General features: G+C 41.2%; 1 protein-coding gene across 3 annotated transcripts in view; it reads left to right on the top strand.

Moving 5' to 3' along the window:
- Window positions 1-19,504, top strand: part of NR3C2 (nuclear receptor subfamily 3 group C member 2) — an 869,318-nt gene that overhangs the window by 606,612 nt on the left and 243,202 nt on the right. For all 3 annotated transcript variants that reach the window (XM_053703728.1, XM_053703726.1, XM_053703727.1), the window contains exon 4: window positions 7,541-7,657. In XM_053703728.1, coding sequence (XP_053559703.1) covers window positions 7,541-7,657 — 117 coding nt within the window. The remainder of the gene's footprint in view (window positions 1-7,540; window positions 7,658-19,504) is intronic.

Here is a 19,504-nt window from a genome sequence, read left to right as displayed (position 1 = left end):
TTTGCTAAGTAAAAATACATTTTTAAATATTTGCTGCTCAATATTACATTTTATGCTTCCATGTTACTTTTGCTGCCTTTGTTGTGGGGTAAAATGGTTCTGTCTAATCATCCCAGGAAGCCAAAGAGTGAATACTGTGACCTGCAAATGCTGCATATCAATTAGCTGGTCTTGGCAATTTGCAGCAGGTTAAAACTACTTAGGTTACAGAGTTTGTTTTTTGGCTTCTGTAGAGTAATGGACAAAGCCCATTTTTTACACAATCTTTTACCTCTGCAGAGGGATAAAACACATAGGCCTAGATTTGGAGTTTTGTCGGTAACGACCCGCGTAGCTAACGCCGGCTTTTTTCTGGCCGCACCATAAAAATAACTCTGGTATTGAGAGTCCACATAAAGGATACCAGAGTTGCTTACGCAAGCGGCCAGCCTCAAAAACGTGCTCGTGCACGATTCTCCCATAGAAAACAATGGGGCTGTTTGAGCTGAAAAAAAACCTAACACCTGCAAAAAAGCCGCGTTCAGCTCCTAACGCAGCCCCATTGTTTGCTATGGGGAAACACTTCCTACGTCTGCACCTAACACTCTAACATGTACCCCGAGTCTAAACACCCCTAACCTTACACTTATTAACCCCTAATCTGCCGCCCCCGCTATCGCTGACCCCTGCATATTATTATTAACCCCTAATCTGCCGCTCCGTAAACCGACGCTACTTACATTATCCCTATGTACCCCTAATCTGCTGCCCTAACATCGCCGACCCCTATATTATATTTATTAACCCCTAATCTGCCCCCCACAACGTCGCCTCCACATGCCTACACTTATTAACCCCTAATCTGCCGAGCGGACCTGAGCGCTACTATAATAAAGTTATTAACCCCTAATCCGCCTCACTAACCCTATAATAAATAGTATTAACCCCTAATCTGCCCTCCCTAACATCGCCGACACCTAACTTCAATTATTAACCCCTAATCTGCCGACCGGAGCTCACCGCTATTCTAATAAATGTATTAACCCCTAAAGCTAAGTCTAACCCTAACACTAACACCCCCCTAAGTTAAATATAATTTACATCTAACGAAATTAATTAACTCTTATTAAATAAATTATTCCTATTTAAAGCTAAATACTTACCTGTAAAATAAATCCTAATATAGCTACAATATAAATTATAATTACATTGTAGCTATTTTAGGATTAATATTTATTTTACAGGCAACTTTGTAATTATTTTAACCAGGTACAATAGCTATTAAATAGTTAAGAACTATTTAATAGTTACCTAGTTAAAATAATTACAAAATTACCTGTCAAATAAATCCTAACCTAAGTTACAATTAAACCTAACACTATACTATCATTAAATTAATTAAATAAAATACCTACAATTACCTACAATTAAACCTAACACTACACTATCAATACATTAATTAAATACAATACCTACAAATAACTACAATGAAATAAACTAACTAAAGTACAAAAAATAAAAAAGAACTAAGTTACAAAAAATAAAAAATATCTACAAACATAAGAAAAATATTACAACAATTTTAAACTAATTACACCTACTCTAAGCCCCCTAATAAAACAACAAAGCCCCCCAAAATAAAAAATGCCCTACCCTATTCTAAATTACTAAAGTTAAAAGCTCTTTTACCTTACCAGCCCTGAACAGGGCCCTTTGCGGGGTATGCCCCAAGAAGTTCAGCTCTTTTGCCTGTAAAAAAAACACATACAATACCCCCCCCAACATTACAACCCACCACCCACATACCCCTAATCTAACCCAAACCCCTCTTAAATAAACCTAACACTAAGCCCCTGAAGATCTTCCTACCTTGTCTTCACCATACCAGGTTCACCGATCGGTCCTGAAGAGCTCCTCCGATGTCCTGATCCAAGCCCAAGCGGGGGGCTGAAGATGTCCATGATCCGGTAGAAGTCTTCATCCAAGCGGGGCAGAAGAGGTCTTCCATCCGATTGAAGTCTTCATCCAGGCGGCATCTTCTATCGACATCCATCTGGAACGGAGCGGCAGCATCCTGAAGACCTCCTACGCGGAACATCCATCCTGGCCGACGACTGAACGACGAATGACGGTTCCTTTAAATGACGTCATCCAAGATGGCGTCCCTCGAATTCCGATTGGCTGATAGGATTCTATCAGCCAATCGGAATTAAGGTAGGAATATCAAGTTCAATGCGATTGGCTGATGGAATCAGCCAATCAGATTGAGCTTGCATTCTATTGGCTGTTCCGATCAGCCAATAGAATGCAAGCTAAATCTGATTGGCTGATTCCATCAGCCAATCAGAATATTCCTACCTTAATTCCAATTGGCTGATAGAATCCTATCAGCCAATCGGAATTCGAGGGACGCCATCTTGGATGACGTCATTTAAAGGAACCGTCATTCGTCGTTCAGTCGTCGGCCAGGATGGATGTTCCGCGTCGGAGGTCTTCAGGATGCTGCCGCTCCGTTCCAGATGGATGTCGATAGAAGATGCCGCCTGGATGAAGACTTCAATCGGATGGAAGACCTCTTCTGCCCCGCTTGGATGAAGACTTCTACCGGATCATGGACATCTTCAGCCCCCCGCTTGGGCTTGGATCAGGACATCGGAGGAGCTCTTCAGGACCGATCGGTGAACCTGGTATGGTGAAGACAAGGTAGGAAGATCTTCAGGGGCTTAGTGTTAGGTTTATTTAAGAGGGGTTTGGGTTAGATTAGGGGTATGTGGGTGGTGGGTTGTAATGTTGGGGGGGGGGGGTATTGTATGTTTTTTTTTACCGGCAAAAGAGCTGAACTTCTTGGGGCATGCCCCGCAAAGGGCCCTGTTCAGGGCTGGTAAGGTAAAAGAGCTTTTAACTTTAGTAATTTAGAATAGGGTAGGGCATTTTTTATTTTGGGGGGCTTTGTTGTTTTATTAGGGGGCTTAGAGTAGGTGTAATTAGTTTAAAATTGTTGTAATATTTTTCTTATGTTTGTAGATATTTTTTTATTTTTTGTAACTTAGTTCTTTTTTATTTTTGGTACTTTAGTTAGTTTATTTCATTGTAGTTATTTGTAGGTATTTTATTTAATTAATGTATTGATAGTGTAGTGTTAGGTTTAATTGTAGGTAATTGTAGGTATTTTATTTAATTAATTTAATGATAGTATAGTGTTAGGTTTAATTGTAACTTAGGTTAGGATTTATTTGACAGGTAATTTTGTAATTATTTTAAATAGGTAACTATTAAATAGTTCTTAACTATTTAATAGCTATTGTACCTGGTTAAAATAATTACAAAGTTGCCTGTAAAATAAATATTAATCCGAAAATAGCTACAATGTAATTATAATTTATATTGTAGCTATATTAGGATTTATTTTACAGGTAAGTATTTAGCTTTAAATAGGAATAATTTATTTAATAAGAGTTAATTAATTTCGTTAGATGTAAATTATATTTAACTTAGGGGGGTGTTAGTGTTAGGGTTAGACTTAGCTTTAGGGGTTAATACATTTATTAGAATAGCGGTGAGCTCCGGTCGGCAGATTAGGGGTTAATAATTGAAGTTAGGTGTCGGCGATGTTAGGGAGGGCAGATTAGGGGTTAATACTATTTATTATAGGGTTAGTGAGGCGGATTAGGGGTTAATAACTTTATTATAGTAGCACTCAGGTCCGCTCGGCAGATTAGGGGTTAATAAGTCTAGGCAGGTGGAGGCGACGTTGTGGGGGGCAGATTAGGGGTTAATAAATATAATATAGGGGTCGGCGGTGTTAGGGGCAGCAGATTAGGGGTACATAAGGATAACGTAGGTGGCGGTCGGCAGATTAGGGGTTAAAAAAATTATTAGAGTGGCGGCGATGTGGGGGGACCTCGGTTTAGGGGTACATAGGTAGTTTATGGGTGTTAGTGTACTTTAGAGCACAGTAGTTAAGAGCTTTATAAACCGGCGTTAGCCCAGAAAGCTCTTAACTACTGACTTTTTTCCTGCGGCTGGAGTTTTGTCGTTAGATGTCTAACGCTCACTTCAGACACGACTCTAAATACCGGAGTTAGAAAGATCCCATTGAAAAGATAGGATACGCAATTTATGTAAGGGGATCTGCGGTATGGAAAAGTCGCGGCTGAAAAGTGAGCGTTAGACCCTATTTTGAGTGACTCCAAATACCGGAGGTAGCCTAAAACCAGCGTTAGGAGCCTCTAACGCTGGTTTTCACGGCTAACGCCAAACTCCAAATCTAGGCCATAGTTTAAGAGGCCCATTTATCAATCTCCGTATGGAGCTTGTGGGCCCGTGTCTAAAGACCGCTGCTCCATAACCTGTTCGCCTGCTCTGATGGAGGCGGACAGAGGTCGCCACAATTCAACCCGATCAAGTACTATCGGGTTGATTGACACCCCCTGCTGGCGGCCCATTGGCCATGAGTCTGCAGGGGGCGGCATTGCACTGCTGGTGCAATGTTGAATACGGAGAGCGTATTGCTCTCCGCATTCAGCGATGTCTGTCGGACCTGATCTGCACTGTCGGATCAGGTCTGACAGACATTTGGTAAATAGGCCTCTAAGTCTGCTAAGGAGCTGCAGAGAACTGCATATCCCAAGCAGGAAAGCTGCTGATTGAATCAACAGCAGCATTCACATGACCCTGCCTATAACGGCTGTGTTCAGCTTGTGTTCTGCAAAGATTGTGCCTCCTAAACTGGGCTTTACCTATGTGTTTAACCAACTCAAAGGCAGAAGTTGAAATATGACGTGCTCTAACAAATTAGAATGTGCAAAGCCAGCAGTGGGAAAATGATATGCTCTAACAAAAGATTGTGCAATTTTTCCACTACAATTCCCCTTTTAACGTTTTATTTTAAATATAATTGTAATATCTAAGAAAATTACTGCAATTTGGTGGTGTACAAATATTTTCTACCATATATTTTAGAGGGAAAAATGTTGCCATGCAACAACAAAAAAAGTAGCAATCATTTGTTTTAACAAGTGACATCAAGCCTACAAATCTTATTTATTATGCAACAGCATTTATGGGGCAAACTTCTCCCCTTCCTAAAAAAATCAAGGGCAAAATAGTGTGGTTGCGCTCCTGATTGTAAAATGTAACTTTTTATATGAAAGGTGCCAGTAGTGGACCTACTCAACAGAGGGTCCAGGGGCAAAATGTTTATTGGCCCCCATAAGCAATAGCAATAATATACATGCGTCTCTGTATAATGATTTTGAGTGATGAGTATGTGTACTCTAATGAATATGTTGTACTATATAATAAGGGAATATCTATACACTAATAGTAAACACGTGTTACAGTATAATGATGAGTATGTGTACTCTAATGAATATGTTGTACTATATAATAAGGGAATATCTATACACTAATAGTAAACACGTGTTACAGTATAATGATGAGTATGTGTACTCTAATGAATATGTTGTACTATATAATAAGGGAATATCTATACACTAATAGTAAACACGTGTTACAGTATAATGATGAGTATGTGTACTCTAATGAATATGTTGTACTATATAATAAGGGAATATCTATTCACTAATAGTAAACACGTGTTACAGTATAGTGATGAGTATGTGTACTCTAATGAATATGTTGTACTATATAATAAGGGAATATCTATACACTAATAGTAAACACGTGTTACAGTATAATGATGAGTATGTGTACTCTAATGAATATGTTGTACTATATAATAAGGGAATATCTATACACTAATAGTAAACACGTGTTACAGTATAATGATGAGTATGTGTACTCTAATGAATATGTTGTACTATATAATAAGGGAATATCTATACACTAATAGTAAACACGTGTTACAGTATAATGATGAGTATGTGTACTCTAATGAATATGTTGTACTATATAATAAGGGAATATCTATACACTAATAGTAAACACGTGTTACAGTATAATGATGAGTATGTGTACTCTAATGAATATGTTGTACTATATAATAAGGGAATATCTATACACTAATAGTAAACACGTGTTACATTATAGTGATGAGTATGTGTACTCTAATATGTTGTACTATATAATAAGGGAATATCTATACACTAATAGTAAACATGTGTTACAGTATAATGATGAGTATGTGTACTCTAATTAATATGTTGTACTATATAATAAGGGAATATCTATACACTAATAGTAAACATGTGTTACAGTATAATGATGAGTATGTGTACTCTAATGAATATGTTGTACTATATAATAAGGGAATATCTATACACTAATAGTAAACACGTGTTACAGTATAGTGATGAGTATGTGTACTCTAATGAATATGTTGTACTATATAATAAGGGAATATCTATACACTAATAGTAAACACGTGTTACAGTATAGTGATGTGAGTATCTATGCACTGTTGATTATGCTGCACATCATAAGGATGATGAGTATCTAGACACAGATATTGACCACATAGGCAGATGCCTATGTAAAGACTGACCCCAGGACTTGGGCCCTAGTGTGACTGCACCTGCTGCACCAATGGTAGTTCTGTCCCTAAAGGGTAGTTAAAGACTTAAGGGCCTATCTATGATGGTGCGAACGGACATGATCCGATATAGCGGATCATGTCCTCTGCACATCGATAAATGTCGGCATTTATCATTGGCCGCTAGCACAGGGTGTCAATCAACCCGATCGTATTCGATCAGGTTGATTTCTGTCCGCCGCCTCAGAGCAGGCGGATAGGTTATGGAGCAGCGTTTTTTAGACCGCTGCTCTACAACTTCTGTTTCTGTGCGTATTTATCAAGCTTCCATACGGAGCTTGATAAATATGCCCTATAGTCTAGTCAAATATGCTCCATAGTCTAACTTTCATGATTGAGATAGAGCATCATGCAATTTTAAGCAACTTTCTAATTTTCTCCTATTATCAAATTTTCTTCGTTCTCTTAGTATCTTTATTTGACAGTAAGCATAGGAGCCGGCCCAGTTTTGGTTCAGGTCCTGGGTAGAGCTTGCTTATTGGTAGCTACATTTAGACACCAATCAGAAAGTGATACCCTGGTGCTGAACCAAAAATGGGCCGGCTCCTATGCTTACATTCTTGTTTTTTTCAAGTAAAGATACCAAGAGAATAAAGAAAAATTGATAATAGGAGTACATCAGAAAGTTGATTAAAATCGCATGCTCTATCTGAATCATCAAAGTTTAATTTTGACTAGACTATTCCTTTAAACTGTGCTCTGTCTGCACAGCAAACTAATAATTGTTTTGTAAAATAGAGATCATATTTTTAAATAGCTCTTTTAAAAGATATACTGTATATATTTAGTTAGTGCAGGTTGCTTGCAATTGTTTTTGTTGTTTCACTCTGCATTGTTATATGTGTATCACTTCATATTATGTGTATAGTTAGAAGGCCAAATTAGGACTTCCACAATTTAATGTTTTATAATTAATAATCTATTAGTTGAGGAATGCAAATAATTTTAAAAACAATTACATGTACTAAAACATCTAAAATAACCAGATATTGCCTTTTCTGTTTTCAGGGCAGCACAGTTATCTCTGTGCAGGAAGGAATGATTGCATTATCGACAAGATTCGGAGAAAAAACTGCCCTGCATGCCGATTACAAAAATGTCTCCAAGCAGGGATGAATCTCGGAGGTAAGCAACGGAGACCTGAGATCTATAAATTGTAAATATCTCTCATTAGGCCTGCACTATATTTCTCCTGGAAATTTTAGCAAATGAAGAGCCCTAGGGGCATATTTATCAAGCTCTGTATGGATCTTAATGCCCCATGTTTCTGGCGAGCCTTCAGGCTCTCCGGAAACACAAGTTATGAAGCAACGGTCTGAAGACCACTGCTCCATGACCTGTTCGCCTGCTCTGAGGTGGCAGACAGACATCGCCAGAAATCAACCCGATCAAATGCGATCTGGTTGATTGACACCCCTTGCTAGCAGTCGATTGGCCATGAATCTGCAGGGGGCGGCATTGCACCATCAATGAAAATACCGAGAGCGTATGCTGTCGGCATTTATCGATGTGCAGCAGACATGATCCACAATATCGGATCATGTTCGCTCGCACAATGATAATTCGGCCCCCATGACTTTATTTGGAAATATTATCTGCTTTGCATTTTTTGAAAAAAGAGCCCAGAGCTTTGTCACATTTTGGTCCTTATTAAACTTGGTATGATATTTTTTGAAGTAGTTTAATATTAGATTTTATTCATAAGGTAATTGCTTTAGATTGTGAATCTGTCTATATTTATTCCTTTTGTTAAAGGGACACTGAACCCAAATTTTTTCTTTTGTGGTTCAGATAGAGCATGCAATTTTAAGCAACTTTCTCATTCACTCCTATTATCATTTTTTCTTCGTTCTCTTGCTATTTTTATTTGAAAAAGAAGACATCTAAGCTTTTTGAGAGGTTCAGAACTCTGGACAGCACTTTTTTATTGGTGGATGAATTTATCCACCAATCAGCAAGGACAACCCAGGTTGTTCATCAAAAATGGGCCGGCATCTAAACTTACATTCTTGCATTTCAAATAAAGATACCAAGAGAATGAAGAAAATTTAATAAAAGGAGTAAATTAGAAAGTTGCTTAAAATGTCATGCTCTATCTGAATCACGAAAGAAAAAAATTGGGTTCAGTGTCCCTTTAATGTATATACATACTTTATTGAAATTAATTCAGAAATAAGACTTAATTTAAGAGAGTTTATAATACACTAAGTATATCTGTCATTTTTAGATTTTCGATGTTTACTAGCGGTTGTGCAACAGATTTTAAGTGGACAAAATTCTGTGTGGAGGAACTTCAAAATAATAATGAATTGATGATTTAACCAGCCCACAATAACATGACTGTGACCTCCCCTGTAATAAATACTGATCAGTTACACTGTTATCATTTAGATCCCCCAACACAATTAAACTTTAATCCCCATAGACATGATTCCCCTAGTGCAATTAACTCTAAGCACAGCTGTCCTATGGCAATAACCTTCAAACCATAGTAACCTTCTTATTTGACCACACACCTCTAATGGACCCCCCCATGCATATACCTGCAGTAAATGTGACCCACATGTCACATTTACCTACATTACTACATTACAATGTAATGCTCAAAATATAACCCCAAAGATTACATAATTTCTCATCATGGTGGCAAATTTTTAAACATCAGACCATAGTTGTTTCCTTCTACCAGAAATTGTGATAAATGTGCCCATCTAACATTTCACAATTATAACCGTAGTTACCTCTATCGCATTTATTTTCTCCAACATTGGTGTGTCCGGTCCACGGCGTCATCCTTACTTGTGGGAATATCTCTTCCCCAACAGGAAATGGCAAAGAGTCCCAGCAAAGCTGGCCATATAGTCCCTCCTAGGCTCCGCCCACTCCAGTCATTCTCTTTGCCATTGCACAGGCAACATCTCCACGGAGATGGTTAAGAGTATGTGGTGTTTAAATGTAGTTTTTTTATTCTACTATCAAGAGTTTGTTATTTTAAAATAGTGCTGGTATGTACTATTTACTCTGAAACAGAAAAGGATGAAGATTTCTGTTTGTGAGAGGAAGATGATTTTAGCAGACAGTAACTAAAATCGATTGCTGTTTCCACATAGGACTGTTGAGATGAAGTAACTTCAGTTGGGGGAAACAGTTAGCAGACTTTTCTGCTTAAGGTATGACGAGCCATATTTCTAACAAGACTGTGTAATGCTGGAAGGCTGTCATTTCCCCTCATGGGGACCGGTAAGCCATTTTCTTAGTTTCAAACAGAATAAAGGGCTTAATATGGGCTATAAAACTGGTAGACACTTTTATGGGCTAAATCGATTGCTTTATTTGGACATTTTATACATGTTTATGCTGATAATTCACACTTATAAACTTGGGGAACGTTTTTTAACGTCAGGCACTATGTTAGACACCTTTTCCAGTCAGGGAGGGCCTTCCCAGTTGTAGGCTGAGCCTCATTTTCGCGCCATTACTGCGCAGTTGTTTTTGAGAGCAAGACATGCAGATGCATGTGTGAGGACCTGAAAGTGCTTGGAAAAGTTTCTAGAAGGCGTCATTTGGTATCGTATTCCCCTCTGGGTTTGGTTAGGTCACAGCAAAGGCTGTAGCTGGGACTGTATAGGGGTTAAATTTGTAAACGGCTCCGGTTCCGTTATTTTAAGGGTTAAATCGCTGAAAATTGGTATGCAATACTTTTAATGCTTTAAGACACTGTGGTGAAAATTTGGTAAATTTTGAACGATTCCTTCATACTTTTTCACATATTCAGTAATAAAGTGTGCTCTGTTTAGAATTTAAAGAGACAGTAACGGTTTTGTTTTAAAACGGTTTTTGTGCTTTATTGACAAGTTCAAGCCTGTTTAACATGTCTGTGCCTTCGGATAAGCTATGTTCTATATGTATGAAAGCCAATGTGTCTCCCCATTCAAAATTGTGTGATAATTGTGCCATAGCGTCCAAACAAAGTAAGGACAGTACTGCCACAGATAATGAAATTGCCCAAGATGATTCCTCAGATGAGGGGAGTAGACATGATACTACATCATCTCCTACTGTGTCTACACCAGTTTTGCCCACGCAGGAGGCCCCTAGTACATCTAGCGCGCCAATGCTTATTACCATGCAACAATTGACGGCTGTAATGGATAACTCCATAGCAAATATTTTATCCAAAATGCCTGCATATCAGAGAAAGCGCGATTGCTCTGTTTTAAACACTGAAGAGCAGGAGGGCGCTGATGATAATTGTTCTGTCATACCCTCACACCAATCTGAAGTGGCCATGAGGGAGGTTTTGTCAGATGGGGAAATTTCAGATTCAGGAAAAATTTCTCAACAAGCTGAACCTGATGTTGTGACATTTAAATTTAAATTAGAACATCTCCGCACACTGCTTAAGGAGGTGTTATCTACTCTGGATGATTGTGACAACTTGGTCATTCCAGAGAAATTATGCAAAATGGACAAGTTTCTAGAGGTTCCGGTGCACCCCGACGCTTTTCCTATACCCAAGCGGGTGGCGGACATAGTGAATAAGGAGTGGGAGAAGCCCAGCATACCTTTTGTTCCCCCCCCCCTATATTTAAGAAATTATTTCCTATGGTCGACCCCAGAAAGGACTTATGGCAGACAGTTCCTAAGGTCGAGGGGGCAGTTTCTACTCTAAACAAGCGAACTACTATTCCTATCGAGGATAGTTGTGCTTTCAAAGATCCTATGGATAAAAAATTGGAAGGTTTGCTTAAAAAGATTTTTGTACAGCAAGATTACCTTCTACAACCCATTTCGTGCATTGTTCCTGTCACTACAGCAGCGTGGTTCTGGTTCGAGGAACTAGAAAAGTCGCTCAGTAGAGAGACTCCATATGAGGAGGTTATGGACAGAGTTCACACACTTAAGTTGGCTAACTCTTTTATTCTAGATGCCGCTTTGCAATTAGCTAGATTAGCGGCAAAAAATTCAGGGTTTGCAATTGTGGCGCGCAGAGCGCTTTGGCTGAAGTCTTGGTCAGCGGATGTATCATCCAAGACAAAATTGCTTAACATCCCTTTCAAGGGTAAAACTCTCTTTGGGCCAGAATTGAAAGAGATTATCTCAGACATCACTGGGGGAAAGGGCCACGCCCTTCCACAAGATAGGCCTTTCAAGGCCAAGAATATGTCTAATTTTCGTTCCTTTCGCAATTTCAGGAACGGACCGGCCTAGTTCTGCATCCTCTAAGCAAGAGGGTAATGCCTCACAGCCCAAACCAGCCTGGAAACCTATGCAAGGCTGGAACAAGGGTAAGCAGGCCAAGAAGCCTACTGCTGCTAACAAAACAGCATGAAGGAGTAGCCCCCGATCCGGGACCGGATCTAGTAGGGGGCAGACTCTCTCTCTTTGCTCAGGCTTGGGCAAGAGATGTTCAGGATCCCTGGGCACTAGAAATAGTTTCTCAGGGTTATCTTCTGGAATTCAGGGAACTACCCCCAAGGGGAAGGTTCCACATGTCTCACTTATCCTTAAACCAAATAAAGAGACAGGCGTTCTTACATTGTGTAGAAGACCTGTTAAAGATGGGAGTGATATACCCTGTTCCAATGACGGAACAAGGAATGGGATTTTACTCAAATCTGTTCGTAGTTCCCAAAAAAGAGGGAACCTTCAGACCTATTCTGGATTTAAAGATCCTAAACAAATTTCTCAGGGTACCATCGTTCAAAATGGAAACCATTCGAACGATTCTGCCCACTATCCAGGAAGGTCAATTTATGACTACCGTGCATCTAAAGGATGCGTACCTACATATTCCTATCCACAAAGAACATCATCAGTTCCTAAGGTTCGCCTTTCTGGACAAACATTACCAGTTTGTGGCCCTCCCATTCGGATTAGCCACTGCTCCAAGGATTTTCACAAAGGTACTCGGTCCCTTCTAGCGGTTCTAAGATCGAGGGGCATTGCAGTAGTACCGTACTTGGACGACATTCTAATACAAGCGTCGTCCCTTTCAAAAGCAAAGGCTCATACAGACATCGTTCTGGCCTTTCTCAGATCTCACGGATGGAAGGTGAACATAGAAAAAAGTTCTCTGTCTCCGTCAACAAGAGTTCCCTTCTTGGGAACAATAATAGATTCCTTAGAAATGAGGATTTTTCTGACAGATGTCAGAAAGTCAAAACTTCTAAGCGCTTGTCAAGTTCTTCACTCTGTTCCACGTCCTTCCATAGCTCAGTGCATGGAAGTAGTAGGGTTGATGGTTGCAGCAATGGACATAGTTCCTTTTGCACGAATTAATCTAAGACCATTACAACTGTGCATGCTCAAACAGTGGAATGGGGACTATACAGACTTGTCTCCAGTGATCCAAGTAGATCAGAAGACCAGAGATTCACTCCGTTGGTGGCTGACCCTGGACCATCTATCCCAGGGAATGAGCTTCCGCAGACCAGAGTGGGTCATTGTCACGACCGATGCCAGTCTAGTGGGCTGGGGCGCGGTCTGGGAATCCCTGAAAGCTCAGGGACTATGGTCTCGGGAAGAGTCTCTTCTCCCGATAAACATTCTGGAACTAAGAGTGATATTCAATGCTCTCAGGGCTTGGCCTCAGCTTGCAAAGGCCAGATTCATAAGATTCCAATCAGACAACATGACGGCAGTTGCGTATATCAATCATCAGGGGGGAACAAGGAGTTCCCTAGCGATGAAAGAAGTGACCAAAATAATACAATGGGCGGAGGATCACTCCTGCCATCTATCTGCGATCCACATCCCAGGTGTGGAAAACTGGGAAGCGGATTATCTGAGTCGTCAGACATTCCATCCGGGGGAGTGGGAACTCCACCCGGAGATCTTTGCCCAGTTGACTCAATTATGGGGCATTCCAGACATGGATCTGATGGCGTCTCGGCAGAACTTCAAGGTTCCTTGCTACGGGTCCAGATCCAGGGATCCCAAGGCGACTCTAGTGGATGCACTAGTAGCACCTTGGACCTTCAACCTAGCTTATGTGTTTCCACCGTTTCCTCTCATTCCCAGGCTGGTAGCCAGGATCAAACAGGAGAGGGCCTCGGTGACAGACCTTTGACTCCTCCCTGGAGTCTAAATCTAGTTCTTTCAGTTCTTCAAGTGGTTCCGTTTGAACCTCTACATTCCATAGATATTAAGTTATTATCTTGGAAAGTTTTGTTTTTGGTTGCTATTTCTTCTGCTAGAAGAATTTCAGAGTTATCTGCTCTGCAGTGTACTCCGCCCTATCTGGTGTTCCATTCAGATAAGGTTGTTTTGCGTACTAAGCCTGGTTTTCTTCCAAAGGTTGTTTCCAACAAGAATATTAACCAGGAGATAGTTGTACCTTCTTTGTGTCCGAATCCAGTTTCAAAGAAGGAACGTTTGCTACACAATTTAGATGTAGTCCGTGCTCTAAAATTCTACTTAGAAGCTACAAAAGAGTTTAGACAAACATCTTCTCTGTTTGTCGTCTATTCTGGTAAAAGGAGAGGTCAAAAGGCAACTTCTACCTCTCTTTCCTTTTGGCTTAAAAGCATCATCCGATTGGCTTATGAGACTGCCGGACGGCAGCCTCCTGAAAGAATCACAGCTCACTCCACTAGGGCTGTGGCTTCCACATGGGCCTTCAAGAACGAGGCTTCTGTTGATCAGATATGTAAGGCAGCGACTTGGTCTTCACTGCACACTTTTGCCAAATTTTACAAATTTGATACTTTTGCTTCTTTGGAGGCTATTTTTGGGAGAAAGGTTTTGCAAGCCGTGGTGCCTTCCGTTTAGGTAACCTGATTTGCTCCCTCCCTTCATCCGTGTCCTAAAGCTTTGGTATTGGTTCCCACAAGTAAGGATGACGCCGTGGACCGGACACACCAATGTTGGAGAAAACAGAATTTATGCTTACCTGATAAATTACTTTCTCCAACGGTGTGTCCGGTCCACGGCCCGCCCTGGTTTTTTAATCAGGTCTGATGAATTATTTTCTCTAACTACAGTCACCACGGTACCATATGGTTTCTCCTATATTTCTCCTGTTAAGTGTAGTCAGTCCACGGGTCATCCATTACTTATGGGATTATAACTCCTCCCTAACAGGAAGTGCAAGAGGATCACCCAAGCAGAGCTGCTATATAGCTCCTCCCCTCTACGTCATATCCAGTCATTCTCTTGCACCTAACTAAAGATAGGACGTGTGAGAGGACTGTGGTGTGTTAAACTTAGTTTTTATTTCTTCAATCAAAAGTTTGTTATTTTAAACGGCACCGGAGTGTGTTGTTTGTTCTCAGACAGCATTAGAAGAAGAATCTGCCTGAGTTTTTCTATGATCTTAGCGGTCGTAACTAAGATCCACTTGCTGTTCTCGGCCATTCTGAGGAGTGAGGTAACTTCAGAACAGGGGATAGCATGCAGGGCCCACCTGCAAGGAGGTATGTGCAGTAAATTATTTTCTAAGGAATGGAATTGACTGAGAAAATACTGCTAATACCGATGTAATGTAAGTGCAGCCTTAAATGCAGTAGTAGCGACTGGTATCAGGCTGATATGTATGTATGTATACTCTGAGGTATTTCTGGGGAATGGAATTTCACTGAGAAAATACTGTCAATATTAAAGTAATATTTGAGCCTGCACTGCAGTGAAAGCGTCTAGCAGCAGGCTTATTAATAACACTTCATAATTTTCAATTTTTTAAAACGTTTACTGGCATGTTAATCGTTTTTTCTGAGGTACTTGGTGATAAAACTTTATGGGCATGATTTTTACCACATGGCTGTCGTTTTTTTCTGAATAAAAACAGTTTACTGAGCTTCCCCACTGTTGTAATATGAGTGGGATGGGCCTATTTTAGTGCTTTATTGCGCAGTAAAAATTTAGTCACAGTCTTCCTATTTCTTTCTCCATGATCCAGGACGTCTCTACAGCGCCCAGGGGTCTCCAAAATTAGTTTGAGGGAGGTAATCAGTCACAGCAGACCTGTGACAGTGTGTTTGACTGTGATAAAAACGTTTATTATTTCAACTGTTTTGGGTATTAAGGGGTTAATCATCCTTTTGCTGGTGGGTGCAATCCTCTGCTAACTTTATACATTTTCTGTTAAAATTTGGTTGTTTTAACATATTTGGTTCATTGTTAATTCAACTGTGTCACATTTTTATGTTTCTTAAAGGCGCAGTAGCGTTTTTTTTATATAGCTTGTAAATTTATTTAAAAGTTTTTTCCAAGCTTGCTAGTGTTATTGCTAGTCTGTTTAAACATGTCTGACACAAATGAATCTGTTTGTTCACTATGTTTAAAGGCCAATGTGGAGCCCAATAGAAATTTGTGCACTCAATGTATAGATGTTACTTTGAATAAAAGTCAAACTTTATATGTTAAAAAAATATCACCAGACAACGAGGGGGAAGTTATGCCGACTAACTCTCCTCACGTGTCAGTACCTTCGCCTCCCGCTCAGGAGGTGCGTGATATTGTGGCGCCAAGTACATCAGGGCGGCCCATACAAATCACTTTGCAAGACATGGCTAATGTTATGACTGAAGTACTATCTAAATTGCCAGAATTAAGAGGTAAACGCTATCACTCTGGGGTAAGAACAGAGTGCGCTGATAATAGTAGAGCCATGTCTGATACTGCGTCACAATTTGCAGAACATGAGGACGGAGAGCTTCATTCTGTGGGTGACGGATCTGATCCAAGTAAACTGGATTCAGAGATTTCAAATTTTAAATTTAAGCTTGAGAACCTCCGTGTATTACTAGGGGAGGTATTAGCGGCTCTGAATGATTGTAACACGGTTGCAATTCCAGAGAAAGTATGTAGGCTGGATAAATATTTTGCGGTACCGGCGTGTACTGACGTTTTTCCTATACCTAAAAGGCTTACAGAAATTGTTAACAAGGAGTGGGATAGACCCGGTGTGCCCTTTTCACCCCCTCCTATATTTAGAAAAATGTTTCCAATAGACGCAACCACACGGGACCTATGGCAGACGGTCCCTAAGGTGGAGGGAGCAGTTTCTACTCTGGCTAAGCGCACCACTATCCCGGTGGAGGATAGCTGTGCTTTTTCAGATCCAATGGATAAAAAGTTAGAGGGTTACCTTAAGAAAATGTTTGTTCAGCAAGGTTTTATATTACAACCCCTTGCATGCATCGCGCCTGTCACTGCTGCGGCGGCATTCTGGTTTGAGTCTCTGGAAGAGGCCCTTAGCACAGCTCCATTGGATGAGATTATGAACAAGCTTAAAGCCCTTAAGCTAGCTAATTCATTTATTTCTGATGCCGTAGTACACTTAACCAAACTTACGGCTAAGAACTCCGGATTCGCCATTCAAGCGCGCAGAGCGCTGTGGCTTAAATCCTGGTCAGCTGATGTGACTTCTAAATCTAAATTGCTTAATATTCCTTTCAAAGGGCAGACATTATTCGGGCCCGGCTTGAAAGAAATTATCGCTGACATTACTGGTAAGACAGGGCCAAACCAAAGGCTAAACAGTCTAATTTTCGTGCCTTTCGTAACTTCAAGGCAGGAGCAGCATCAACTTCCTCCGCTCCAAGACAGGAAGGAACTGTTGCTCGCTACAGACAGGGCTGGAAACCTAACCAGTCCTGTAACAAGGGCAAGCAGGCCAGAAAACCTGCTGCTGCCCCTAAGACAGCATGAAGTGAGGGCCCCCGATCCGGAAACGGATCTAGTGGGGGGCAGACTTTCTCTCTTCGCCCAGGCTTGGGCAAGAGATGTCCAGGATCCCTGGGCGTTGGAGATCATATCTCAGGGATATCTTCTGGACTTCAAAGCTTCTCCTCCACAAGGGAGATTTCATCTTTCAAGGTTATCAGCAAAGCAGATTAAGAAAGAGGCGTTTCTACGGTGTGTATAAGACCTCTTACTAATGGGAGTGATCCACCCAGTTCCGCGGTCGGAACACGGGCAAGGATTCTATTCAAATCTGTTTGTGGTTCCCAAAAAAGAGGGAACCTTCAGGCCAATCTTGGACTTAAAGATCCTAAACAAATTCCTAAGAGTTCCATCGTTCAAAATGGAAACTATTCGAACCATCTTACCCATGATCCAAGAGGGTCAGTACATGACCACAGTGGATTTAAAGGATGCCTACCTTCACATACCGATTCACAAGGATCATTACCGGTATCTAAGATTTGCCTTCCTAAACAGGCATTACCAGTTTGTAGCTCTTCCCTTCGGGTTAGCTACGGCTCCAAGAATCTTTACAAAGGTTCTGGGCTCTCTTCTGGCGGTACTAAGACCGCGAGGCATAGCGGTAGCTCCGTACCTAGACGACATTCTGATACAAGCTTCAAGTTTCCAAACTGCCAAGTCTCATACAGAGTTAGTTCTGGCATTTCTAAGGTCGCATGGGTGGAAGGTGAACGTAGAAAAGAGTTCTCTATTGCCACTCACAAGAGTTCCCTTTCTAGGGACTCTTATAGATTCTGTAGAAATGAAAATTTACCTGACGGAGGACAGGTTATCAAAACTTCTAAATGCTTGCCGTGTCCTTCATTCCATTCAAAACCCGTCAGTGGCTCAGTGCATGGAGGTAATCGGCTTAATGGTAGCGGCAATGGACATAGTACCATTTGCGCGCCTGCATCTCAGACCGCTGCAATTGTGCATGCTAAGTCAGTGGAATGGGGATTACTCAGATTTGTCCCCTCTGCTAAATCTGGATCAAGAGACCAGAGATTCTCTTCTATGGTGGCTTTCTCGGCCACATCTGTCCAAGGGGATGCCCTTCCGCAGGCCAGATTGGACGATTGTAACAACAGACGCCAGCCTTCTAGGTTGGGGAGCAGTCTGGAATTCCCTGAAGGCTCAGGGATCATGGACTCAGGAGGAGAGACTCCTTCCAATAAACATTCTGGAATTAAGAGCAATTTTCAATGCTCTTCTGGCTTGGCCTCAGTTAGCAACTCTGAGGTTCATCAGGTTTCAGTCGGACAACATCACGACTGTGGCTTACATCAACCATCAAGGGGGAACAAGGAGTTTCCTAGCGATGATGGAAGTCTCAAAGATAATTCGCTGGGCAGAGTCTCACTCTTGCCACCTGTCAGCGATCCACATCCCAGGCGTGGAGAACTGGGAGGCAGATTTTCTAAGTCGCCAGACCTTTCATCCGGGGGAGTGGAAACTTCATCCGGAGGTGTTTGCCCAACTGCTTCATCATTGGGGCAAACCAGATCTGGATCTCATGGCGTCTCGCCAGAACGCCAAGCTTCCTTGTTACGGATCCAGGTCCAGGGACCCGGGAGCGGTGCTGATAGATGCTCTGACAGCACCTTGGGTCTTCAACATGGCTTATGTGTTTCCACCTTTCCCGATGCTTCCTCGATTGATTGCCAGGATCAAACAGGAGAGAGCATCGGTGATTCTAATAGCGCCTGCGTGGCCACGCAGGACCTGGTATGCAGATCTAGTGGACATGTCGTCCTGTCCACCATGGTCTCTGCCTCTGAGACAGGACCTTCTGATTCAGGGTCCTTTCAAACATCCAAATCTAATTTCTCTGAGGCTGACTGCATGGAGATTGAACGCTTGATTCTATCAAAGCGTGGATTCTCGGAGTCAGTGATTGATACCTTAATACAGGCTAGGAAACCTGTTACCAGGAAAATTTACCATAAAATATGGCGTAAATACTTGCATTGGTGCGAATCCAAGAGTTACTCATGGAGTAAGGTTAGGATTCCTAGGATATTGTCTTTTCTACAAGAAGGTTTAGAAAAGGGTTTATCTGCTAGTTCGTTAAAGGGACAGATTTCAGCTCTGTCTATCCTTTTACACAAACGTTCAGGCTTTTTGTCAGGCTTTGGCTAGGATTAAGCCTGTGTTTAAGACTGTTGCTCCGCCGTGGAGCTTAAACTTAGTTCTTAACGTTCTGCAGGGTGTTCCGTTTGAACCCCTTCATTCCATCGATATCAAGCTGTTATCTTGGAAAGTTCTGTTTTTAATGGCTAT

The sequence above is a fragment of the Bombina bombina genome, chromosome 2, assembly GCF_027579735.1.
Source record: "Bombina bombina isolate aBomBom1 chromosome 2, aBomBom1.pri, whole genome shotgun sequence".
NCBI classification, from domain to species: domain Eukaryota; kingdom Metazoa; phylum Chordata; class Amphibia; order Anura; family Bombinatoridae; genus Bombina; species Bombina bombina.
This window is presented reverse-complemented; position numbering and strand designations above follow the sequence as displayed.